General features: G+C 63.0%; 1 protein-coding gene across 1 annotated transcript in view; it reads left to right on the forward strand.

Moving 5' to 3' along the window:
- The window catches only part of CACNA1A (calcium voltage-gated channel subunit alpha1 A), a 33705-nt gene that overhangs the window by 5843 nt on the left and 5789 nt on the right, over window positions 1-22073 (forward strand). The window contains exons 4-39 of the mRNA XM_085563392.1: window positions 1437-1528; window positions 1633-1785; window positions 2330-2517; window positions 3546-3649; window positions 4206-4321; window positions 4865-4921; window positions 5040-5129; window positions 6022-6231; window positions 6674-6786; window positions 7002-7114; window positions 7225-7356; window positions 7490-7562; window positions 7662-7779; window positions 7875-8124; window positions 8487-9215; window positions 9423-9784; window positions 10336-10477; window positions 10658-10787; window positions 11012-11071; window positions 11167-11273; window positions 12151-12250; window positions 12338-12498; window positions 12567-12707; window positions 12788-12989; window positions 13082-13246; window positions 13536-13646; window positions 13906-13989; window positions 14094-14210; window positions 14293-14358; window positions 14442-14542; window positions 15001-15151; window positions 15536-15663; window positions 19117-19213; window positions 21247-21352; window positions 21635-21742; window positions 21813-21913. Coding sequence (XP_085419518.1) covers window positions 1437-1528; window positions 1633-1785; window positions 2330-2517; window positions 3546-3649; window positions 4206-4321; window positions 4865-4921; window positions 5040-5129; window positions 6022-6231; window positions 6674-6786; window positions 7002-7114; window positions 7225-7356; window positions 7490-7562; window positions 7662-7779; window positions 7875-8124; window positions 8487-9215; window positions 9423-9784; window positions 10336-10477; window positions 10658-10787; window positions 11012-11071; window positions 11167-11273; window positions 12151-12250; window positions 12338-12498; window positions 12567-12707; window positions 12788-12989; window positions 13082-13246; window positions 13536-13646; window positions 13906-13989; window positions 14094-14210; window positions 14293-14358; window positions 14442-14542; window positions 15001-15151; window positions 15536-15663; window positions 19117-19213; window positions 21247-21352; window positions 21635-21742; window positions 21813-21913 — 5278 coding nt within the window. The remainder of the gene's footprint in view (window positions 1-1436; window positions 1529-1632; window positions 1786-2329; window positions 2518-3545; window positions 3650-4205; window positions 4322-4864; window positions 4922-5039; window positions 5130-6021; window positions 6232-6673; window positions 6787-7001; window positions 7115-7224; window positions 7357-7489; window positions 7563-7661; window positions 7780-7874; window positions 8125-8486; window positions 9216-9422; window positions 9785-10335; window positions 10478-10657; window positions 10788-11011; window positions 11072-11166; window positions 11274-12150; window positions 12251-12337; window positions 12499-12566; window positions 12708-12787; window positions 12990-13081; window positions 13247-13535; window positions 13647-13905; window positions 13990-14093; window positions 14211-14292; window positions 14359-14441; window positions 14543-15000; window positions 15152-15535; window positions 15664-19116; window positions 19214-21246; window positions 21353-21634; window positions 21743-21812; window positions 21914-22073) is intronic.

The following is a 22073-nucleotide window of genomic DNA, read 5'->3' on the forward strand; positions in this document are numbered from 1 at the left end:
CAATGGGGGGTGGGGGGTGAGCATCGCCGCCCGGTTGCCACGGCAACAGACGACCCTCCCCCAGCCCCACGGTCCACCCGGGACCCCCCCTCCACCCCTGCAGCCCCTCGGGGACACCGGGGGCCGGTGCTGGCCGGCGGCCGCCAGCCCCGGGGCTGGCACCGGCGCTTGGCATCAGCCACCAGCGGCAGCATCGCCGGAAGAGGCTAAAAATATCCCCGGGCGACCGCCCGCGCCGGCGGCACCGGCTGCCGGCCCCGCCGCACGTGGCCCTGCGGCGGGGACACGCGGGGGCCGGCGGGGGCTGGCACAGCTCCGCCGCGGGCTCCCGGTGGCCACGGGCCCGCGGCCGTGTGACGGGGACACGGGGGGCTCGTGGTGGCCGTGTGATGGGGACATGGGGGGCTCGTGGTGGCCGGGGCTGGTGGCCGTGTGATGGGGACACGGGGGGCTCGTGGTGGCCGGGGGCCAGTGGCTGTGCGATGGGGACACGGGGGGCTCGTGGTGGCCGGGGCTGGTGGCCGCGTGGCAAAGATTTGGGGCTCGCGGTGGCCAGGGGCCGGTGGCCGTGTGATGGGGACACGGGGGGCTCGTGGTGGCCGGGGCTGGTGGCCGTGTGACAGGGACACGGGGGGCTCGTGGTGGCCGGGGCTGGTGCCCGTGTGATGGGGACACGGGGGGCTCGTGGTGGCCGGGGCTGGTGGCCGTGTGACAGGGACATGGGGGGCTCGTGGTGGCCGGGGCTGGTGCCCGTGTGACGGGGACACGGGGGGCTCGTGGTGGCCGTGTGACGGGGACACGGGGGGCTCGTGGTGGCCACGGGCCCGCGGCCGTGTGACGGGGACACGGGGGGCTCGTGGTGGCCGGGGCTGGTGCCCGTGTGATGGGGACACGGGGGGCTCGTGGTGGCCGGGGCTGGTGGCCGTGTGATGGGGACACGGGGGGTTCGTGGTGGCCACGGGCCCGCGGCCGTGTGACGGGGACACGGGGGGCTCGTGGTGGCCGGGGCTGGTGGCCGTGTGATGGGGACACGGGGGGTTCGTGGTGGCCACGGGCCCGCGGCCGTGTGACGGGGACACGGGGGGCTCGTGGTGGCCGGGGCTGGTGGCCGTGTGACAGGGACACGGGGGGCTCGCGGTGGCCGGGGCTGGTGGCCGCGTGGCAAAGATTTGGGGCTCGCGGTGGCCAGGGGCTGGTGGCTGCGTGCCGGGTACACAGGACTTGTGACAGCTGTGACTGGGTGGCCACGGGCTCGTGGTGGCTCACGGAAGATGCGGTGGCTCTTGGTAGCCATGGGGCCAGTGGTGGCCCTTGGACTTGGTGTCTCCTGGGGGTCCCTGGCCCCACTGGGATGTGTCAGTGGCCGTGGCCGCTCTCGGTAGCCACGGTGGCCCAGCTGGGGGTCCCCAGGGCCGCTGACCCCGCTGTCCCCGCAGCATCCTGGCCTCGGTGGGCTCCCAGTTCGACCTGCGGACGCTGCGGGCCGTGCGCGTGCTCCGGCCCCTCAAGCTGGTCTCGGGGATCCCAAGTGAGTGCTGGGGGGTTTGGGGGTCCCAGGGGGAGTTTGGGGGTCCCAGGGGGGCTCCCGGGGCGGTCCCGGGGCTCGTGGCCGCTCAGTTGCCGCTGCCGCAGGTTTACAAGTCGTGCTGAAGTCCATCATGAAGGCGATGATCCCGCTGCTGCAGATCGGGCTCCTGCTCTTCTTCGCGATCCTCATCTTCGCCATCATAGGATTAGAGTTTTATATGGGCAAATTCCACACCACCTGCTTCGACCTGGTCACAGGTGGGGCGCCACGCCCGCAGGTGTCCCCAGAACCCCCCAAATCCCCTCTAACCCCCCTAAACCTCCTCAAACCCCCCGGATCCCCTCCAACCCCCCCAAACTCCCAATCTCCCCATACCCCCCTAAACCTCCCCAGAACTCCCCCAAATCCCTCTCCAACCCTCCCAATCCCCTCCAAACCCCCCAAAACCTTCCAAAATCCCCCCAAATCCCCTCTAACCCCCCTTGGCTCCCCCCGAATCCCCCCTCAAATTCCCCTAAGTTTCCCCAAACTTCCCCAGTTTCCCCCAAATTTCCCCAATCTCCCTCCCCCCCATTCCTTCCTGCCTCAGTTTCCTCCCTGGCCCACCACCCCCCCCCCCCAAAAAAAAAAAAAAAAAAAATCTCCCCGGGCGCTGGATTTGGAACGTCCTAATTGCCGCTGTCCCTTGATGAAGCCGTTAATTGGCCCCGGTTATTTCTGTCACACCGTGGGGGGGTCCTGGGGACGCCGGGGGTGTCCGGGGACACCGCGGGGGTCAGAGCACAACGCCGCCGTCCCCAGACGAGATCAAGGTGGAGGTCCCGTGCGGGACGGACGAGCCGGCGCGGATCTGCCCCAACGGCACCAAGTGCAAGAAGTACTGGGAGGGGCCCAACTACGGCATCACGCAGTTCGACAACATCCTCTTCGCCGTGCTCACCGTCTTCCAGTGCATCACCATGGAAGGGTGGACCGACCTCCTCTACTATGTGAGGGCCGGCCCCTCCCGGTGCCCGCCTTTCCCCTCCCGGTGCCCGCCCGGGGCTGCCCGGTGCTGCCTGATGCTGTTCGGTGCCCGCCCGGTGCCCTCCTTTCCCCTCCCGGTGCCCTCCCGGTGCTGCTTGGCGCCACCCGGTGCCCTCCTTTCCCCTCCCGGTGCCCTCCCGGTGCTGTTCGGTGCCGCCCGGTGCTGCCCGGTGCCCGCCCGGTGCCCTCCTTTCCCCGCCCGGTGCTGTTCGGTGCCGCCCGGTGCTGCCCGGTGCCCGCCCGGTGCCCTCCTTTCCCCTCCCGGTGCCTTCCCGGTGCTGTTCGGTGCCGCCCGGTGCTGCTTGGCGCCGCCCGGTGCCCTCCTTTCCCCGCCCGGTGCTGTTCGGTGCCGCCCGGTGCCCGCCCGGTGCCCTCCTTTCCCCTCCCGGTGCCCTCCCGGTGCTGTTCGGTGCCGCCCGGTGCCGCCCGGTGCTGCTTGGCGCCGCCCGGTGCCCTCCTTTCCCCGCCCGGTGCCCTCCCGGTGCTGTTCGGTGCCGCCCGGTGCCGCCCGGTGCTGCTTGGCGCCGCCCGGTGCCCTCCTTTCCCCGCCCGGTGCCCTCCCGGTGCTGTTCGGTGCCGCCCGGTGCCGCCCGGTGCTGCTTGGCGCCACCCGGTGCCCTCCTTTCCCCTCCCGGTGCCCTCCCGGTGCTGTTCGGTGCCGCCCGGTGCTGCCCGGTGCCCGCCCGGTGCCCTCCTTTCCCCGCCCGGTGCTGTTCGGTGCCCGCCCGGTGCCCTCCTTTCCCCTCCGGTGCCCTCCCGGTGCCCGCCCAGTCCCCCCGTGTCCCTCCCCTAGCTCTTGGGACCCCCCCCCCCCCAATTTTTGGGACTCCCTCCCGATTTTTGGGACCCCCGCTATTCACGGGACATTTTTGGGACCCCCCCGCTATTCACGGGACATTTTTGGGACACGCCCCGCTATTCACGGGACCCCCGGGGGGCATCACGGGACATTTTTGGGACCCCCCCCAATTTGCCGCTCCCCCCCCCCCAGAGCAACGATGCCTCAGGGAACACTTGGAACTGGCTCTACTTCATCCCCCTCATCATCATCGGCTCCTTTTTTATGCTCAACCTCGTGCTGGGGGTCCTGTCCGGGTGAGCGGCTGCGGGGGGGTCCCGGGTTTTGGGGGGGGGTCCCGGGTTTGGGGAGGGGTCCCGGGTTTTGGGGGGTCCCGGGTTTTGGGGGGGTCCCGGGTTTGGGGGCTCCCGGGTTTTGGGGGGGTCCCGGGTTTGGGGGGGGGGTCCCGGGTTTGGGGGGTCCCGGGTTTTGGGGGGGAGGGCCAGGTGGGCCCCGGGGGTCGAGACTGAGCGGGGGGAGGGTCCATGGGGTTCAGGGGGGCTTTGAGGGGCTCAGGGGGGTTTTGGGGGGTTTGGGGGGCTCAGGTGGTTTTGGGGGGTTCTGGGGGGTCCCGGGAGCCCCCCCGGCCCGAGGCTGAGGGGGGGTCCGCAGGGAGTTTGCCAAAGAGAGGAAGCGGGTGGAGAACCGGGGGGATTTGGGGTGCTCAGGGGGGTTTTGGGGGCTCAGGAGGGTTTGGGGGGCTCAGGAGGGTTTGGGGGGCTCAGGGGGGTTTTGGGGCCTTCGGGGGGCTCTGGGGGGGGTTATGGGGGGTCCCGGGAGCCCCCCGGCCCGAGGCTGAGGGGGGGTCCGCAGGGAGTTTGCCAAAGAGAGGGAGCGGGTGGAGAACCGCCGGGCGTTCCTGAAGCTGCGGCGGCAGCAGCAGATCGAGCGGGAGCTCAACGGATACATGGAGTGGATCTCCAAGGCGGGTGAGGGTCGGGACCACCCCCCCAAACACCCTCCTAGACCCCCCCCCCCCGCCAAAAAGCACCCCCTCCCCCACCTCGTAAGCCCACCCCAAAAATCTGCACGACCCCAAACCCTCCTTAAATCCTTTTGGGTGCCCCCGAACCCATCCAAAATCCCTCCTCGAGCTGATCCAAGTTCCCTCAAATCCTCTCCAAAGCCCCCCCCGGGCCCTCCAAGCACCCCGAAGGTCCCCCAGACCCCATCCCGAGTTCCTCCGAGGCCCCTGGATCCCCCCACAAACCGCCCCCAAGCCCCCCTGAGCCCCCAAAGGGTCCCCCAGACCCCCCCCAAAGGCCCCCTGAGCCCCCCTGAGCCTCCCCTCAAGCCTTCCCAAAGCCCCCCGAGCCCCCCCGAGCCCCCCTGAGCCCCCCCAAGCCCCCCGAGCCCCCCAAGCCCCCCTAAGCCCCCAAAGAGTCCCCCAAACCCCCCCCAAAGCCCCACTCAATCCCCCCCAAAGACCCTGAGCCCCCCCAAGCCCCCCTGAGCCCCCCACTTTCCCTCAGAAGAGGTGATCCTGGCCGAGGACGAGCCCGAGGCTGAGCCCCGGCGCCCCTTCGATGGTAAGTGCACAGCCCCCTCCCCACCCCCAGCCCGGGGGCGACCCCCGCCCGGCCCGGGACCCCCCCGGGACCCCCCCGGGTGACGGCCGCCCCCCTGTGCCCCCCCCCACTGCGGGAGCTCTCCGGAGGGCCACCAGCAAGAGGAGCAAGACGGACCTGCTGAGCCCCGAGGAGGGCGAGGAGCAGCTGGGGGACATCGCGGCCATGGGTGGGTGGCACCGAGGGGACATGGCGGCCATGGGTGGGTGGCACCGAGGGGGCATTGTGGCCATGGGTGGGTGGCACCGAGGGGACATGGAGGCCATGGGTGGGTGGCACCGAGGGGACATGGAGGCCATGGGTGGGTGGCACCGAGGGGACATCGCGGCCATGGGTGGGTGGCACCGAGGGGACATGGCGGCCATGGGTGGGTGGCACCAAGGGGGCATTGTGGCCATGGGTGGGTGGCACCGAGGGGACATGGAGGCCATGGGTGGGTGGAACCAAGGGGACATCGCGGCCATGGGTGGGTGGCACCGAGGGGGCATTGTGGCCATGGGTGGGTGGCACCGAGGGGACATGGAGGCCATGGGTGGGTGGCACCGAGGGGGCATCGCAGCCATGGGTGGGTGGCACCGAGGGGACATTGTGGCCATGGGTGGGTGGAACCAAGGGGACATCGCGGCCATGGGTGGGTGGCACCGAGGGGGCATTGTGGCCATGGGTGGGTGGCATGGTGTGGACTTGGGAGGGCGGCACCAAAGGGCACCAAAGGGGACGTGGGTGAGTGGCACTGAGGGGACAGCGTGACCAGGGGTGGGTGGCACCGGGGGCACAATATTGGGGGGGGGGGCGTTTAGAGGGGGTGGGGGGGTTGGGGGTGGATGGGGATGGGGGGTGGCACAGGGATGGTTTTGGGGGGTGGAGGGGTGACCCAGGTGGCACAGGGATGGTTTGGGGGGTGGAGGGGTGACCCAGGTGGCACAGGGATGGTTTGGGGGGTGGAGGGGTGACCCAGGTGGCACAGGGATGGTTTGGGGGGTGGAGGGGTGACTCAGGTGACACAAGGACCCCCTGGAATGACCCACCACCCCCCCGGTGCCATGGGGGCTCTCCCGCAGGGTCCCCCTTCGCCCGTGCCAGCCTCAAAAGTGCCAAGCTGGAGAACGCCACCTTCTTCCACAAGCGGGAGCGGCGCATGCGCTTCCACATCCGGCGCATGGTGAAAACTCAGGCCTTCTACTGGACCGTGCTCAGTCTGGTAGCCCTCAACACCCTGTGTGTTGCTATCGTTCACTACGACCAGCCAGATTGGCTTTCCGACTTCCTCTGTGAGTCACAGCCCCCCCCGAGACCCCCAAATCCCACCCTGGGACCCCCAAATCCTCTCCTGAGACCCTCAAATCTCCAAATTCCCCCAGAGACCCTCAGACACCCAAATCCCCCCCAGAGACCCCCCCAGAGACCCCCAAACCCACTGGAGGCTCCTGAAACCCTCCCAAGCCCCCCTGAGCCCCCCAAAGCCCTCCTGAGCCCCCTCAAAGCCCACCAAAGTCCCCCCAAAGCCCCCCTGAGCCCCTGAAAGCCCCCTTGACCCCCCCCCCCCCAGATCTTCCCACAAGACCCCCAGCTCCCCCTGGACCCTTCCAGTTCATGGGACCCCCACTCAACTTTTAGGACTCCCCCCCCTCCCCTGGGGTTCCCCAGCTGGAAGACCTCTGGGGGTCCCCCGGAGGGGCACCCCCCTGACCGGGGTGTCCCCCCCACCCCCAGACTATGCAGAATTCATTTTCTTGGGACTCTTTATGTCCGAAATGTTTATAAAAATGTACGGGCTGGGGACGCGGCCTTACTTCCACTCGTCCTTCAACTGCTTCGACTGCGCCGTGAGTGTGCTGGGATCTGGGATCTGGGATTTGGGATCCAGGGGATTTGGGATCTGGGATCTGGGATTTGAGGGATCTGGGATTTTGGATCTGGGATCCATGGGATCCAGGGGGTCTGGGCTCTGTGGGATCCAAGGGATCTGGGATGGGATCTGAGGTCCTTGGGATGGGATCTGGGATCCATGGGGTCACCCAGGGCTGCTCTGCGCTCCCAGGTTATCATCGGAAGCATCTTCGAGGTGATCTGGGCCGTTGTGAAGCCGGGAACTTCCTTTGGGATCAGCGTGCTGCGAGCTCTCAGGTTACTGCGCATCTTCAAAGTCACCAAGTGAGCCCCACGCCCCCTCCGTGTCCCCCGGTGTCCCCCGGTGTCCCCTCACGTCCCCCGGTGTCCCCCGTGTCCCCCCACGCCCGCACAGCCTGCCGCTGTCCCCGCAGGTACTGGGCTTCCCTGCGGAACCTGGTGGTGTCCCTGCTCAACTCCATGAAATCCATCATCAGCCTCCTCTTCCTCCTCTTCCTCTTCATCGTCGTCTTCGCCCTTTTGGGGATGCAGCTCTTCGGGGGACAGTGAGTGACCAGGCGTGGGACGTCCCCCAGAGCTGGGGGGTGTCTCTGTGCCCCCCCACTTTGGGGGCAGAAGGGGGGGCACCTGCTGCTGGTGGGGCTCCCACCGCTGTCCCCCCCCAAAAAACTCCCCCAGGTTCAATTTTGATGACGGGACCCCTCCCACCAATTTCGACACTTTCCCAGCAGCAATAATGACGGTGTTTCAGGTATGGGGGTTGGGGTCCCGAGAGGGGGGGTCCTGAGGGGGCAGGGGGCTCGGGGGGCGTCCCCGCTGCCCTCAGGGCTCCTTTGTCCCCCCACCCCAGATCCTGACGGGAGAAGACTGGAATGCGGTGATGTACGACGGGATCAAATCTCAGGGCGGCGTCAAGGGCGGCATGGTTTTCTCCGTCTACTTCATTGTCCTCACCCTCTTTGGAAACTGTATTCTGGGGGTCCCTGGGGGTCCCTGGGGTCTGGGGGTGGACCTGGAGGGGAGGGGCTGCCCTGGTCCCTGCTTTGCCTTGACACGAGCCCAGACACCCTCCTGAACGTCTTCTTGGCCATCGCCGTGGACAACTTGGCCAACGCGCAGGAGCTCACCAAGGTCGGGGGTCTGGGGGCTTTGGAGGGTCCGGGGGGGTCTCGGAGCCAGGCTGGACGTGGCGCTGGGGCTTTGCAGGATGAGCAGGAGGAGGAGGAAGCCGCCAACCAGAAGCTGGCACTGCAGAAGGCCAAGGAGGTGGCCGAGGTCAGCCCGCTGTCCGCAGCCAACATGTCCGTCACCATGTGAGTGTCCGGAGCCCGCCGGGATCACCCCGGCTCCATCCCTGGGTCCGAAAAATCCCCAAAACCATCCCAGAGCCACTCCGGACCCGCCCAGGCTCCATCCTTGGGTCCATCCCGAATCCTTCCTCAGCGGCATCCCCGGATCCGCCCCGGCTCCATCCCAGCTCTGTCCCTGGCTCCATCCCGGCTTCACCACAGCTCCATCTGCGGATCGATCTCGGCTCCATCCCAGATCCATCCTTGCCTCCATCCCGTCTCTGTCCCGGCTCCATCCCATCCTCCGTCCCGGACCCTCCCATCCCAAGCCCACCCCGCGCTGCCCCCGGCCCCTCCCGACCCAATCCCACCCCCGGGGGCCGCAGGAAGGAGCAGCAGAAGAACCAGAAATCCTCCAAGTCGGTGTGGGAGCAGCGCACGAGCGAGCTGCGGAAGCAGAACCTGCTGGCGAGCCGCGAGGCGCTCTACAGCGAGCTGGACCCCGAGGAGCGCTGGAAGGTTCCCTACGCTCGCCACCTGCGCCCGGACATGAAGACGCACCTGGACCGGCCGCTGGTGGTGGATCCGCAGGAGAACCGCAACAACAACACCAACAAGACGCGCCCCGGGGAGCCCCCGGGCGAGCCCCGCTTCGGGCCGCTCCGCGCCGAGGAGCTGCGCCGGCAGCAGCCGCCCCGTTACCCCGAGCACGGCGGCGGCCCCCGGCCCGCGGAGCCCCCCGCGGGACCCCCGGGCGGCCGCCGGCCCCGCAGCAGCAGCCGGGACCCGGAGCGGGAGCCCAGCCAGGAGCGCGGCTACGGCGACGGCGAGCGGCCCAAAGGGCGGCACCGCAGCCGCGACGGCCGCGCCGGGTCCCCGCCGGAGCGGGAGCACCGGCGGCACCGCGGGCACCGGAGAGGGCCCGAGGAGGGGGAGGAGGGAGCCCGGCCCGAGCGGCGGCCGCGGCACCGGGAAGGGGGGCGGCCGCCGCGGGGAGAGGGCGACGGGGAGCACGGGGATGGCGAGCGGCGGAGGCGGCACCGGCACGGGCCGCCGCCCGGCTACGACGGCGAGGGCAGGAGGGACGACAAGGAGCGGCGGCACCGGCGGAGGAGGTGAGGGTGCGGCGGGGACCCCCGGGGGGGTTGGTGGGACCCTCCGGGAGACCCCAGAGACGGCAAGACCCCAGAGCAGCCGCGCAGGGACCGCTCTGGATCCCGAGAGAGAGAACCCGGCAGCTCCGGGCGTTCCCGGCTCCCTGGAGCGGTTCTCGGGGGTGCCGGGGGTCCCCTCCGAGCCCACTCCCCTCTGCTCCTCTCCAGGGAGACGCAGCCGCCCCCGGCGCCGTCGGGCCCCACGCTGTCCACCACCCGCCCCATCCAGCAGGACCTGGGGCGCCGGGACCCCCCCGTGGCCGAGGACATCGACAACATGAAGAACAACAAACTGGCCACGGCCGAGCCCCCCGCGCCCCCCTCCGTGGGCAACCACACCCCCTGCCCCCCCGCCGGCCCCCCCCGCCGGCCCCCTCCCACCGCCAACCCCCCGCCCCCCGAAAACAGCCTGGTGGTCACCAACCCCGGGCCCCCCAACAACCCCTCCAAGGCGGGCGGCAAGCCCGAGCACACGGCCGTGGACATCCCACCCCCCTTCCCGCCGCCCCCCAGCAACGCCCTGGTCCAAGGTAGGGGGGGCCCGCTAAGATTTGGGGGGCCCTGCTGAGAATTGGGGGGAGGCCGCTGAGATTGGGAGGGGTGCGCTGAGATTTGTAGGGTCCAGGAGGGTCTGGGAGGGTTTGAGAGGGTCTGGGGGGATCTGGGGTGGTCTGGAAGGGTCTGGGGTGATCTGGAAGGGTCTGGGGGTGTCTGGGGTGGTCTGGAAGGGTCTGGGGTGTCTGGGAGGGTTTGAGGGGGTCTGGGGGCGTCTGGAAGGATCTGGGAGGGTCTGACAGGGTCTGGGGGGGTCTGGGGTGGTCTGGAAGGGGCTGGGGGTGTCTGGGGTGGTCTGGGGGGATCCAGGAGGGTCTGGGAGGGTTTGAGGGGGTCTGGAGGCGTCTGGAAGGATCTGGGAGGGTCTGACAGGGTCTGGGGGGGTCTAGGACATGCGGGGAGTACGGGGCAGTTTAGAGGATGAGGGGGTCAGGGGGATTTGGGGTGGGGTTTAGGGGATCAGGGGGATTCGGGGGATCAGGGGGCTCGGGGGTGGGGGTCCCTGAGGGCGCTGTCCCCCCCGCAGTGAACAGGAACGCCAACCCCGAGCCGCTGCCCCGCAAGGAGGAGGAGGAGAAGAAGGAGGAGGAAGGCGACGGGCAGGACGAGAACGGCCCCAAGCCCATGGTGCCCTACAGCTCCATGTTCATCCTCTCCACCACCAACCCGTGAGCTGGGAGGGCGCGGGGGGTACTGGGGGGGGCTATGGGGCTGTACTGGGGTGGCTCTGGGGGGTACTGGGGTGCTGGGGGGGGTCACACTGGGAGCACTGGGAGTGAGCAGCAGGGCCTGGGAATAGGTTGGGGGGGGGTCCTGCCCTAACCGGGCGGGGGTCCTGTCCTCGGCAGGTTCCGGCGGCTGTGCCACTACATCGTGAACCTGCGCTACTTCGAGATGTGCATCCTCATGGTCATCGCCATGAGCAGCATCGCGCTGGCGGCCGAGGACCCCGTGCAGCCCAACGCCCCCCGCAACAACGTGAGACCCCCACCCCCTCCCCTTTTCTGCCACCGACGGGGCGGGGGGGGACCCAAAAAGAAGTCCTAAATAAAATGGGGGGGCTCTGCAGGCAGGGTGTGCTGGCTCTGAGAGAATGGGTGCTGCCGGGGGGGGTCTGGGGGGCTCTAGGGGGGTGCTGGGGGGAGCTTTGGGGGGCTCTGTGGGGTCCAGTCCCAGCTTTGCCCCCCCCCCCCCCCCCCCAGGTGCTGCGTTACTTTGATTACGTCTTCACGGGGGTCTTCACCTTCGAGATGGTGATCAAGGTGAGCATGCGGAGGGGTCTGCAGGGTGAGGGAGCCCCCCCTGCAGCCCCCTGACCCCTTGCCCCCACCTCCCAAACCTCGCTGCCCCCCTGCAGATGGTGGATCTGGGGCTGGTGCTTCACCAAGGTTCCTATTTCCGGGACCTGTGGAACATTCTGGATTTCATTGTGGTCAGCGGGGCACTGGTGGCCTTTGCCTTCACGTGAGTGCCCCCCCAGTGCCCCCCGTGCCCCCGGTGGGGTCTGTGCCGCTGCCTGCGCTCTGTTGTCGCTTTGTCACCGCGTCTGTGTCGTCCTGTCACCGTCCCCGTGTCGGTGTGGCAGGGAAGGAGGAGGAACCCGCTAGGAAGGGGCGAGTGACTCCTGGGGGAGCGAGAATCCCCCGAGTAAAGGGGGAGAATACTCTGAGTAAAGGGGGAAAATCCCCCAAATAAAGGGGGAGAATCCCCTGAGCAAAGGGGGAGAATACTCTGAGTAAAGGGGGAAAATCCCCTGAATAAAGGGGGAGAATCCTCTGAGTCAAGGAGGAGAATCCACTGAGTAAAGGCTGAGCATCCCCGGGGTAAAGTTTGAGCATCCCCTGAGTAACTGAGCAGCCTCCAAGGCTGGGCTGAGCATCTCCCACGAGACCCAGCAGCCCCTGAGTAACACGGGAGTAAACCCGGAGCAGACCCCGACCACCTCCCGGAGGTGGGGCTGCCCCGAGGGTCCCCCCTGACCTGGGGGGGGTCGGAGGTACCGGGGAAGGGGGGGCTCTGACCGTGCCTTGTCTCTCCGCTTCCTCCGCCTCCGCCGCAGGAGCAGCTCACGGTAAATCCTTCCGCCTTCGTCTCTCCGTCCTCGTCCTCTCCTCGTGCTCATGCTCGTGCCTCGCTCCCCCTCCCCAAATTCCCACCCCCGCACCCCCCCCCCCCAAAACTGCCTCAGGCAAACATGTGATGGGGAGGGGGCAGGGGGGAGGGGCTGAGCTTGGTGGGAGGGGAGGGGAGGGGGGAGGGGAGGGGGGAGGGGTTCTGCTGGGGCTCCCGGGGGTCGTGCCAGGGGTCCCACACCCCCTGTTCGCCTCCCCGGCCCCACCAGTGGCAGCAGCAAAGGGAAGGACATCAACACCATCAAGTCCCTCCGCGTCCTTCGCGTGCTCCGGCCCCTGAAGACCATCAAGAGGCTGCCCAAGCTCAAGGTGGGCTCCGGGGGGGAGGAGAATTCAGGGGGGGGTCCCAAGCAGCGATGGAGGGTCCCCAAGCAGCTGACCCTCCCCCTCCCCCAGGCCGTGTTTGACTGCGTGGTGAACTCGCTGAAGAACGTCCTCAACATCCTCATCGTGTACATGCTCTTCATGTTCATCTTCGCCGTGGTGGCCGTGCAGCTCTTCAAGGGCAAGTTCTTCTACTGCACCGACGAGTCCAAGGAGTTCGAGAAGGACTGCAGGTACGGCCCGGCCGGGAGGGGCCCGGCCCGCCCCGCCCGGCCCTCGCCCACCGCCCCTCCCTGGGCAGGGGCGAGTACCTGGTGTATGAGAAGGACAACGAGGTGAAGGCGCAGAAGCGCGAGTGGAAGAAGTACGAGTTCCACTACGACAACGTGCTCTGGGCGCTGCTCACCCTCTTCACCGTCTCCACCGGCGAGGGGTGGCCGCAGTAAGGCTGGCAGGGATTTGGGGCGGGGGTCTGGTGGGGGCAGTGGGACCCCCCCCAAGCCCCAAATCCCTGCCCCTCAGGGTCCTCAAGCACTCGGTGGATGCTACATATGAGAACCAAGGGCCGAGCCCCGGGTACCGCATGGAGATGTCCATCTTCTACGTCGTCTACTTCGTGGTCTTCCCCTTCTTCTTCGTCAACATCTTCGTGGCCTTGATCATCATCACCTTCCAGGAGCAGGGGGACAAGATGATGGAGGAGTACAGCCTGGAGAAGAACGAGGTGCAGTGCTCTGGGGGCCGTGCCAGGGTGGGTGGCATCTCCGTGTCCCCTCCGGGGTGGGTGACACCCCCGTGTCCCCCCCTCCTCTGCAGAGAGCCTGCATCGACTTTGCCATCAGCGCCAAGCCGCTGACCCGGCACATGCCCCAGAACCGCCAGAGCTTCCAGTACCGCATGTGGCAGTTCGTGGTGTCCCCTCCCTTCGAGTACACCATCATGGCCATGATCGCCCTCAACACCATCGTGCTCATGATGAAGGTGGGCAGGGACGGCGCTGGAGGGGCTGGGGGGACCCCCAGGGGTTTTTGCCACCCCCGGAACCCCCAGGTCCTCGTGGTCCTGGGGTTTGTCCTGCTCTGTCCCCTCCCTGCCCTTGTCCCTCCATCCCTGGAGCCGTTCCTGGAGCCCAGCTTTATCCTGCGCCTCTGTCCCCATCAGAAGCACCCCTGGGATCCAGGAAACGCCCTTGTCCCTGTCCCTGTCCCCCTGGAGCCACCCCTGCCCCACCACGTCCCCCTGTCCCCACCCTCCCACGCTGTTCCCGCAGTTCTACGATGCCTCTGACACCTACGAGAACGTCCTCAAGATGTTCAACAACGTCTTCACCTCCCTCTTCTCCCTCGAGTGTCTCCTCAAGATCATGGCCTTCGGTGTCCTGGTATGGGGACCCCAGGGTTGGGGGGACCCCCAGACCACCAGGACACCCTGGGGACACGGGGAGAGGGGCGCGTGCCAAGATGTCAGGGAATCCCGGGAATGTCGGGGACCCCAAAAGCTCAGGGGACCCCAAGGACCTCATGGGATCTGCCACTGGATACAGGAATCCAACACAGGGTTACCCTGAGATTGAAGGGGTCAGTGCAGGGGTACTCTGAGATCCGGGACCCCACGTCCCTTCCCCCCCTGCCCCCTCCCAGAATTACTTCCGTGATGCCTGGAACATCTTCGACTTCGTGACGGTCCTGGGCAGCATCACAGACATCCTGGTGACGGAGTTCGGGGTAGGTGGGCACTGCCAGTCCCCCTCCCCTCCCCTGACCCCATTCCTGGGGTCCCCTTTCCCCTCCTCATCCCCTTTTCTCCGTGTCCCCCCCGCCCCCCCCAGAACAACTTCATCAACCTGAGCTTCCTGCGGCTCTTCCGCGCCGCGCGGCTCATCAAGCTCCTGCGCCAGGGCTACACCATCCGCATCCTGCTCTGGACCTTCGTCCAGTCCTTCAAGGTGCCCCCCAAAACCCCCCAGAACTGTGCCCCCACTCCCCCCCGAGGGCTGCCCCCCGTGACCGACCCCGCTGTGCCCCCAGGCCCTGCCCTACGTGTGCCTGCTCATCGCCATGCTCTTCTTCATCTACGCCATCATCGGGATGCAGGTGAGACCCCCGGCTGCAGGTGACACCCCCGGCTGCAGGTGGCACCCCCAGCCCCCCCTGAGCTGCCCGGGCCCCCCCTCCAGGTGTTTGGGAACATCGGAATTGAGGAGGAGGATGACGAGTCGGCCATCACCCAGCACAACAACTTCCGCACTTTCTTCCAGGCGCTGATGCTGCTCTTCAGGTGAGCCCCGCTGCCACCTGGGTGCCACCCCGGTGTCACCTGGCGTGATCCCGGTGTCACCCCAGTGTCACCTGATGTGATCCCAGTACCACCCCAGTGTGATCCCAGTGCCACCCCGGTGTCACCTGGTGTGATCCCAGTGCCACCCCGGTGTGATTCCAGTGCCACCTCGGTGTCACCTGGCGTGATCCCGGTGTCACCCCAGTGTCACCTGATGTGATCCCAGTGCCACCCCGCTGTGATCCCGGTGCCACCCCGGTGTCACCTGGCGTGATCCCAGTGCCACCCCGGTGTCACCTGGCGTGATCCCAGTGCCACCTTGGTGTCACCTGGCGTGATCCCAGTGCCACCCCACCACACCCCTGGGCTGTGTCCCAGTGCCCCCAGTGCCACACTGGTGCCACCCTGGCTGTGCCAGCCCCCCTTGCCGTGTCACCGGCGTGTCCCCTTGTCCCCAGGAGTGCCACCGGCGAGGCGTGGCACGAGATCATGCTGTCGTGCCTCAGTGGCAAGCCGTGCGATGAGAACTCGGGCATCAAGGAGGACGAGTGCGGCAACGAGTTCGCCTACTTCTACTTCGTGTCCTTCATCTTCCTCTGCTCGTTCCTGGTGAGCCCTCCGGGGGGGTCCCCAAACCTCCCAATTCCCCCCAAACTGCCCCAAATTCCCCCAGACTGTCCTCAAACCCCCCCAAAACCCCCCAACCCACATCACACCCATGCAAACCGCCCCCAAAGTGCCCTGAACTGCCCTCGAACCCCACCAAGCCCCCCCAGGTGCCCCAAACTGCCCCCAAGCATGGCCCAAACCCCTCCAAAACACCCCTGAACCCTCCCCGTGCCCCCCAGAGCCCCCTCCCCACACCCCTAATCCTCCCTTCATCTCCTTGCTCTCCCCCTGCTGAGCCCGGGGGGCTCCGTGTCCCTCGGGGGGGCTCTGGCGGGGGTGGGGACAGACCCCTGACCCCCCTGCACCCCCCGACCCCCCCCGAAGATGCTGAACCTCTTTGTGGCCGTCATCATGGACAACTTCGAGTACCTGACACGCGACTCGTCCATCCTGGGCCCGCACCACCTGGACGAGTACGTGCGGGTCTGGGCCGAGTACGACCCCGCTGCCTGGTAAGGACCCCCGGGGGGGGGACCGGGAGACCCCCGGAGGGGACAGGGACACCCCCGGACCCCCGGGGGGGGGACAGGGACACCCCCGGAGGGGACAGGGACACCCCCGGACTCCAGCGGGGGGGACCGGGAGACCCCCGGAGGGGACAGGGACACCCCCGGACCCCCGGTGGGGGGACAGGGACACCCCCATAGGGAACAGGGACACCCCCAGACCACACGTTCCCCTCCCAGCGGAGGGGTCGCATGTCCCCTCCCCCCAAATGGGGGGGGGCAGTGGGGTTTGTGGGGAAAGGCGACCCCAAGACCCACCCCCCCAATTCCTCTGTGGGGGGATCCCCTGGTGTGCCCCCCCCCAACCCGCAGGGGTCCCTGGAGCCCGAATTATCCCCGGGGGGGGGCCTGGGGGCTCCTATCGACCCCTCCCCATGCCGGGGGTGTCTGAGGTGCCCAAACCCCCAATAACGCACCTTTCCTGCCCCCCCCCGGCCCGGGAGGGTCTCGGGGGGGTCTCGGGGGGTGTCCCGGTATTGGGGGGGGTTTACCAATTTGAGGGGGGGGTGTCCCGGATTTTTCGGGAGGGGAGGTCCCGTCCCCCCACTGATGCACCTTTCTGCCCTGCCGCGAAAACGGGGCCCCACGTTGGGCGCCAGCTGGCGCCCAACGAGCGGCCCCGTTTTCGCGGCTGATAGACAAGGCACCCGGGGGGGGTAAAATGCCTCTTTCAGGGTGATGGATAGATACTGGGAAGGCGGGAAGGGCGGACAAGGCGGGAAAACTGGGGATAAACCAAGTTGCACACGGGGGTACAAAGGAATAATACAGGGATAATAAAACATATACATAACGCAACTCCACACTGCCCCCCCCCATTGGCCCGGAGGGGTCTTGGGGGGTTGTCCCTGTTTTGGGGTGGGGGTATCCCAGTTTTTGGGGAGGATCCTGTTTTTTTTGGGGGGTGGTCCCGCCCCCCCACTAACGTGTGTCTCATGCAGAGGGGGCAGGCCCCCGGCCCAGAGGGGTCTGGGGGGGTTCCCATGGGGGTTGTCCCGGTTTTAGGGGTCTGTCCCGGTTTTGGGGGGCCGGGGGGGTCCCGCCCCCCCACTAACGTGTGTCTCTTGCAGCGGGCGCATCCACTACCGGGACATGTACAGTTTGTTGCGCGTGATCTCCCCCCCCCTGGGCCTAGGCAAGAAATGCCCCCATAGGGTGGCCTGCAAGGTTCGCCCCCCCCCCAAAACCGACCCCCCCAAACCCCCCCAGCCACGCCGCCCCTCCCCCAGCCCCCGAATGCGCTTCCTGGCGCCGGATATACATCATATATATGGAATAAACATATATATCATGTATATGGACACACAGCCCCCCGGCATGGAGACCCCCGGCTTCCCGCGGCCCCCCCGGCATGGGGCACCCCCAAACCCCCTCCCCAAACCCCCCGAGCAGCGCGGGCGGGGCCAGGAGGGGAAATTCTGCTTGGCCTCGCTTTGGGTTTCCTTGGTTCTTGGTTGATTGGAATGGTTCTGTTTGCATATTAATTATTCATAATTAGTATGATTTTATTAATTATCGTTTTATTGGTTATTATTTTTCATTGGGTTGTTATTTATTGTTATTTTATTATTTATTATTGTTCATTACATTGTGGTTTATTGTTTTTATTTCCATTGTTTTGTTATTTATTATTATTCATTATGTTGTTTTGCTATTTAGTATTAATTCCGTAATTATTTATTATTCTTTATTGTTATTTTATTTTATTTTTATTTTGTTATGTATTATTTTATCATTATTTTATTATGTATTATTTTATTATTATAGAATTATTCTTATTTAAATTTTTATTATCTATCATTATTTATCAGGTTATTATTATTTTATTGTTATCATTATTTTGTTGTGCAGTGTTTTGTTATTTTAAAATTGTTTTTATATATTTATTATTATTTACCCATTAATAATTCACCATCATTTAATTATTTATCGCAATCCATTTGTTTTTCATTGTTTTTTTACATTATTTAATTGTTCTCATTGCAAAATTATTATTGTTTTTATTTTTGTTATTTATTTTTATTAGTTAATGATTTATATTGTTTAATTATTTACATAATAAGATTATTTTCGATATTATTTTAATTATTAAATTATTTTATTAATTTAATTATTTTTGTCGTTTAAATATCTTTGTTAATTAAATATTTCTTAGTTCTATGTATTTATTACTGAATTATTTTCGTAATTTTTTTATACTCCACATTCTTCATATTCTCCTTATTTTTATTTTTTTCTTCTCATCTTTATCCTTTTCGCTACTTGATTATGCTTAATCATTTAAATATTCGAATTAGTTTCATTTCTTTGCTTTTAAATTTCCAATCTCTTTTTAAAAAAAAATTTAAATAAATTAAAAAAAAATTTCCTATTTAATTTTTTAATTTAAAATGTAAGTTATCTCATAGTTTCTTTGTTTTGAAATTTCCATTTTCTATTTTATTTTATTTTATTATATCTTAATTTTAATTTAATTCTAATTTTTTTAAAATTTATTTTAATTTTAATTTAATATTAATTTTTTAAAAATTTTGATTGTAATGTAATATTTTTATATTTAATATAATATAAAAATATATTATATAATATTATATTATATAATTATATAACTATATAATATAAAAATATATTATATATATTATATATTATATATTATATATTATATATATTATATTATATATTATATATTATATATTATATATAATATATATAATATATAATATATAATATATAATATATAATATATTATATATAATATATAATATATAATTAATATATTATATGTTATATATTATATATTATATATTATATGTATATAATATATAATATATAATATATAATATATAATATATAATATATAATATATAATATATAATATATAATATATAATATATAATATATAATATATTATATGTTATATGTTATATGTTATATGTTATATGTTATACGTTATATATTATATATACAATATACAATATATATTATATATATTATCTATTTTATATAATATATAATATGTATTATTAACTATATTATACATTTAATATAATATATAATATTATATTTAATATAATATATATTATTATATTTAATATAATATATAATATATTTAATACTTAATATATTTAAAATTTTTAAATTTTTATTTAATTCTACTTTAAAAAAATTTTATTTTAATTTTATCTTTTTTTTTTTAAAAAAATTTAATTAAAATTTTAATTCAATTCTGATTTTTTTCATTTCCACGTGCCCCTCTTTCATTTCTTCACGTATTTATTCATTTATCCATTCGTTCGCTCGTTCATGTTGAAGCCCACGCTCGGCATTTCTTCTCTCGCCGTGCCGCCGCCCCCCGCCCCGGTAACCCCCGGTGTGTCCCCCCCCCTCTCTCGCCCCCAGGGGCCGCCTGACCCTCGCCGACATGTACGAAATGCTGCGGCACATGTCGCCGCCGCTGGGGCTGGGCACCAGCTGCCCCCCCCGCGTGGCCTATAAGGTAGAATACCCCCCCGGGGGTGCCCCCCCCCCGGCCCCGGCCTCCCCCGGCCGCACTTTGGGGGACTTTTGGGTTTTTTTGGGGTTTTTTTGGTGGTTGTTTCGGTTTTTCCCTCCTGCGGCCGCCGGCCCCTGCTGAGCCCCCCCAGGATGGGCTGGGTAAGATGCGCCCCCCCCCCATAACCCCCCCATCACCACCCCCCCCCCCAAAACCACCCCAAAAAGGGTTTTGGGGTCCCCCTGGGGCTCAGCTGGACCCCTCATAGGTCTCCAGGAGTTTTCCTTCGGGGGTCTCCTGGAAGGGACCAACGGGACCCCCCCCAGAGCCCAAATTTGGGGGGGGTCCCTCCTTTTGGGGTCCCCACAAAGAGCTCAGCGCCCCCCAGCCCCAATTTGGGGTGTCCTCAAAGAGCTCACCCCCTCCCAGAGCCCAAATTTGGGAGGGGTCCCTCCTTTTGGGGTCCCCACAAAGAGTTCAGCGCCCCCCAGCCCCAATTTGGAGTGTCCTCAAAGAGCTCACCCCCTCCCAGAGCCCAAATTTGGGGTCCCTCCTTTTGGGGACCCCCCAAGGGGCTCCACCAGCCCCCCCCCCAGCCCCAATTTGGGGTCTCTTGAAGGGACCAACCAAATCCCCCCAGCCGCTATTTGGGGTCCCTTCTGGGTCTCAGCCCCCCCCTCCAAAATCTCCTTTTGGGGTCCCCCAAGGAGCTCAACCAGCCCCCCCCAGCCCCTATTTGGGGGGTCCCTCCTTTTGGGGTCCCCACAAAGAGCTCAGTGCCCCCCCAGCCCCAATTTGGAGTGTCCTCAAAGAGCTCACCCCCTCCCAGAGCCCAAATTTGGGGGGGGTCCCTCCTTTTGGGGTCCCCACAAAGAGCTCAGCGCCCCCCAGCCCCAATTCGGGGTGTCCTCAAAGAGCTCACCCCCTCCCAGAGCCCAAATTTGGGGTCCCTCCTTTTGGGGTCCCCCCAAGGGGCTCCACCAGCCCCCCCCCCCCGCCCCAATTTGGGGTCTCTTGAAGGGACCAACCAAATCCCCCCAGCCGCTATTTGGGGTCCTTTGTGGGTCTCAGCCCCCCCCTCCAAAATCTCCTTTTGGGGTCCCCCAAGGAGCTCAACCAGCCCCCCCCAGCCTCTATTTGGGGGGTCCCTCCTTTTGGGGTCCCCCAAAGAGCTCAACCAGCTCCCTCCGCCCCAATTTGGGGTACCTCCTTTTAGGACCCCCCAAAGGGCTCAGCCAGCCCCCCCAGCCCCATTTTGGGGTTCCTGCCCCCCCCATATCGGAGGTCTTCCCCAGCGCACCCCATTTTAGGGACCCCCCCCCCCAGCCCCACCCCCTCCCCCCTCAGTGAGCCCCCCCCCCCGGCTGCTGCACGGCCCCTGCCCCTCCCCCCCGAGCCGCGGGGACTCCGGAGTTGCATCGTGGGGTGGGGGGGGGGTCCTGCATCGTGGTGGGGGGGGGCTGGGGTCGGGCATGAGGTGGGGGGGGAGTCCGTGCCTCAGTTTCCCCGCTGGCATCGCTCGCTCTGCACCCCTCTCTCCCCTCCGCGGGGCTGCATGGGGGGGGTCGCGGGGTGGGCGGGGGTGTCGCTGTTTTTTGGGAGGGGCTGAGGGGGAGGGGGCGCGGTGCTGAGGCCTGGCAAAATAATCCCTCCACGCACGTGTGACCCCCCTCGCCCCCCCCACCCTGAGGATGCCGGATTGCACCCCCCAACCCCCAAAAATCCACGGAATGGGACTGGGAATGAGCCCCCCCCCTCCTCCTGCTGCATGAACCGCATGCGCCGCCCCCCCCCCAAAAAAAAAATATTTTGGGGGTCCCGCTTGGCCGTGCCCCATCCCCCCCACCAAACTGGGAATTCCGTGGGGAGAAGGCGGGAGGCCAAGGGGAGGGGTTGGGGGGGGTCGTGCCTCAGTTTCCCTGCCTGCTAGGCGGGGCTGCCCCCGCCTTCTCACCAGCCCCGCCCTTCCCCCCCGGGGATGGGGGGGTCGGGGGTGCCGGCTGACCTCCCCCCCCAAATTTGGCCCCCCCACGCAGCGGCTGCTCCGCATGGATCTGCCGGTGGCCGATGACAACACGGTGCACTTCAACTCCACCCTGATGGCCCTGATCCGCACCGCGCTGGACATCAAGATCGCCAAAGGCAGGGGGACACAGGGACATCGGGGGGCGTGGGGGGACACTGGGGACACGGGGGGACACAGGGACATCGGGGGACATTGGGGACACGGGGGGACATTGGGGACACGAGGGGGTACGGGAGGACACATGGACAAAAGGGACACAGCAGACAAGGGGACGTGGGGACATGGGGGACATGGAGGGGGTGTGCGTGGGGACACGGGTCCCCACGGGGCTGGCGAGGCCGGGGTGTCCCGCGCAGAGCCACCCGTGTCACCCGCGTGTCACCCGCGTGTCCCCGCAGGTGGGGCGGACAAGCAGCAGATGGACGCGGAGCTGCGCAAGGAGATGATCGCCATCTGGCCCAACCTGTCCCCCAAAAACCTGGACCTGCTCGTCACCCCACACAAGTGTAAGGGGCCGCCCTGTCCCCAGTGTCCCCGCTGTCCCCACGCTGTCCCCGCTGACCCGTGTCCCCGCAGCCACCGACCTGACGGTGGGGAAGATCTACGCGGCCATGATGATCATGGAGTATTACCGGCAGAGCAAGGCCAAGAAGCTGCAGGCCATGCGCGAGGAGCAGGTGGGACACCGCCACTGTCCCCCGTGGTCCCCTCCCTGTCACCCCACGGTGTCCCCACCCCCGCCCCGCAGCTCCCAGCTCGGCCCTGTCCCCTCCTCTGCCATCCCGGTGTCCCCTCTTGGTGTCCCGGTGTCCCCATGTCCCGTGTCCAGCCTCCCGT

Source organism: Lonchura striata, chromosome 30 (genome assembly GCF_050655825.1).
Source record: "Lonchura striata isolate lonStrDom1 chromosome 30, ASM5065582v1, whole genome shotgun sequence".
In the NCBI taxonomy this organism is placed as follows: Eukaryota; Metazoa; Chordata; class Aves; order Passeriformes; family Estrildidae; genus Lonchura; species Lonchura striata.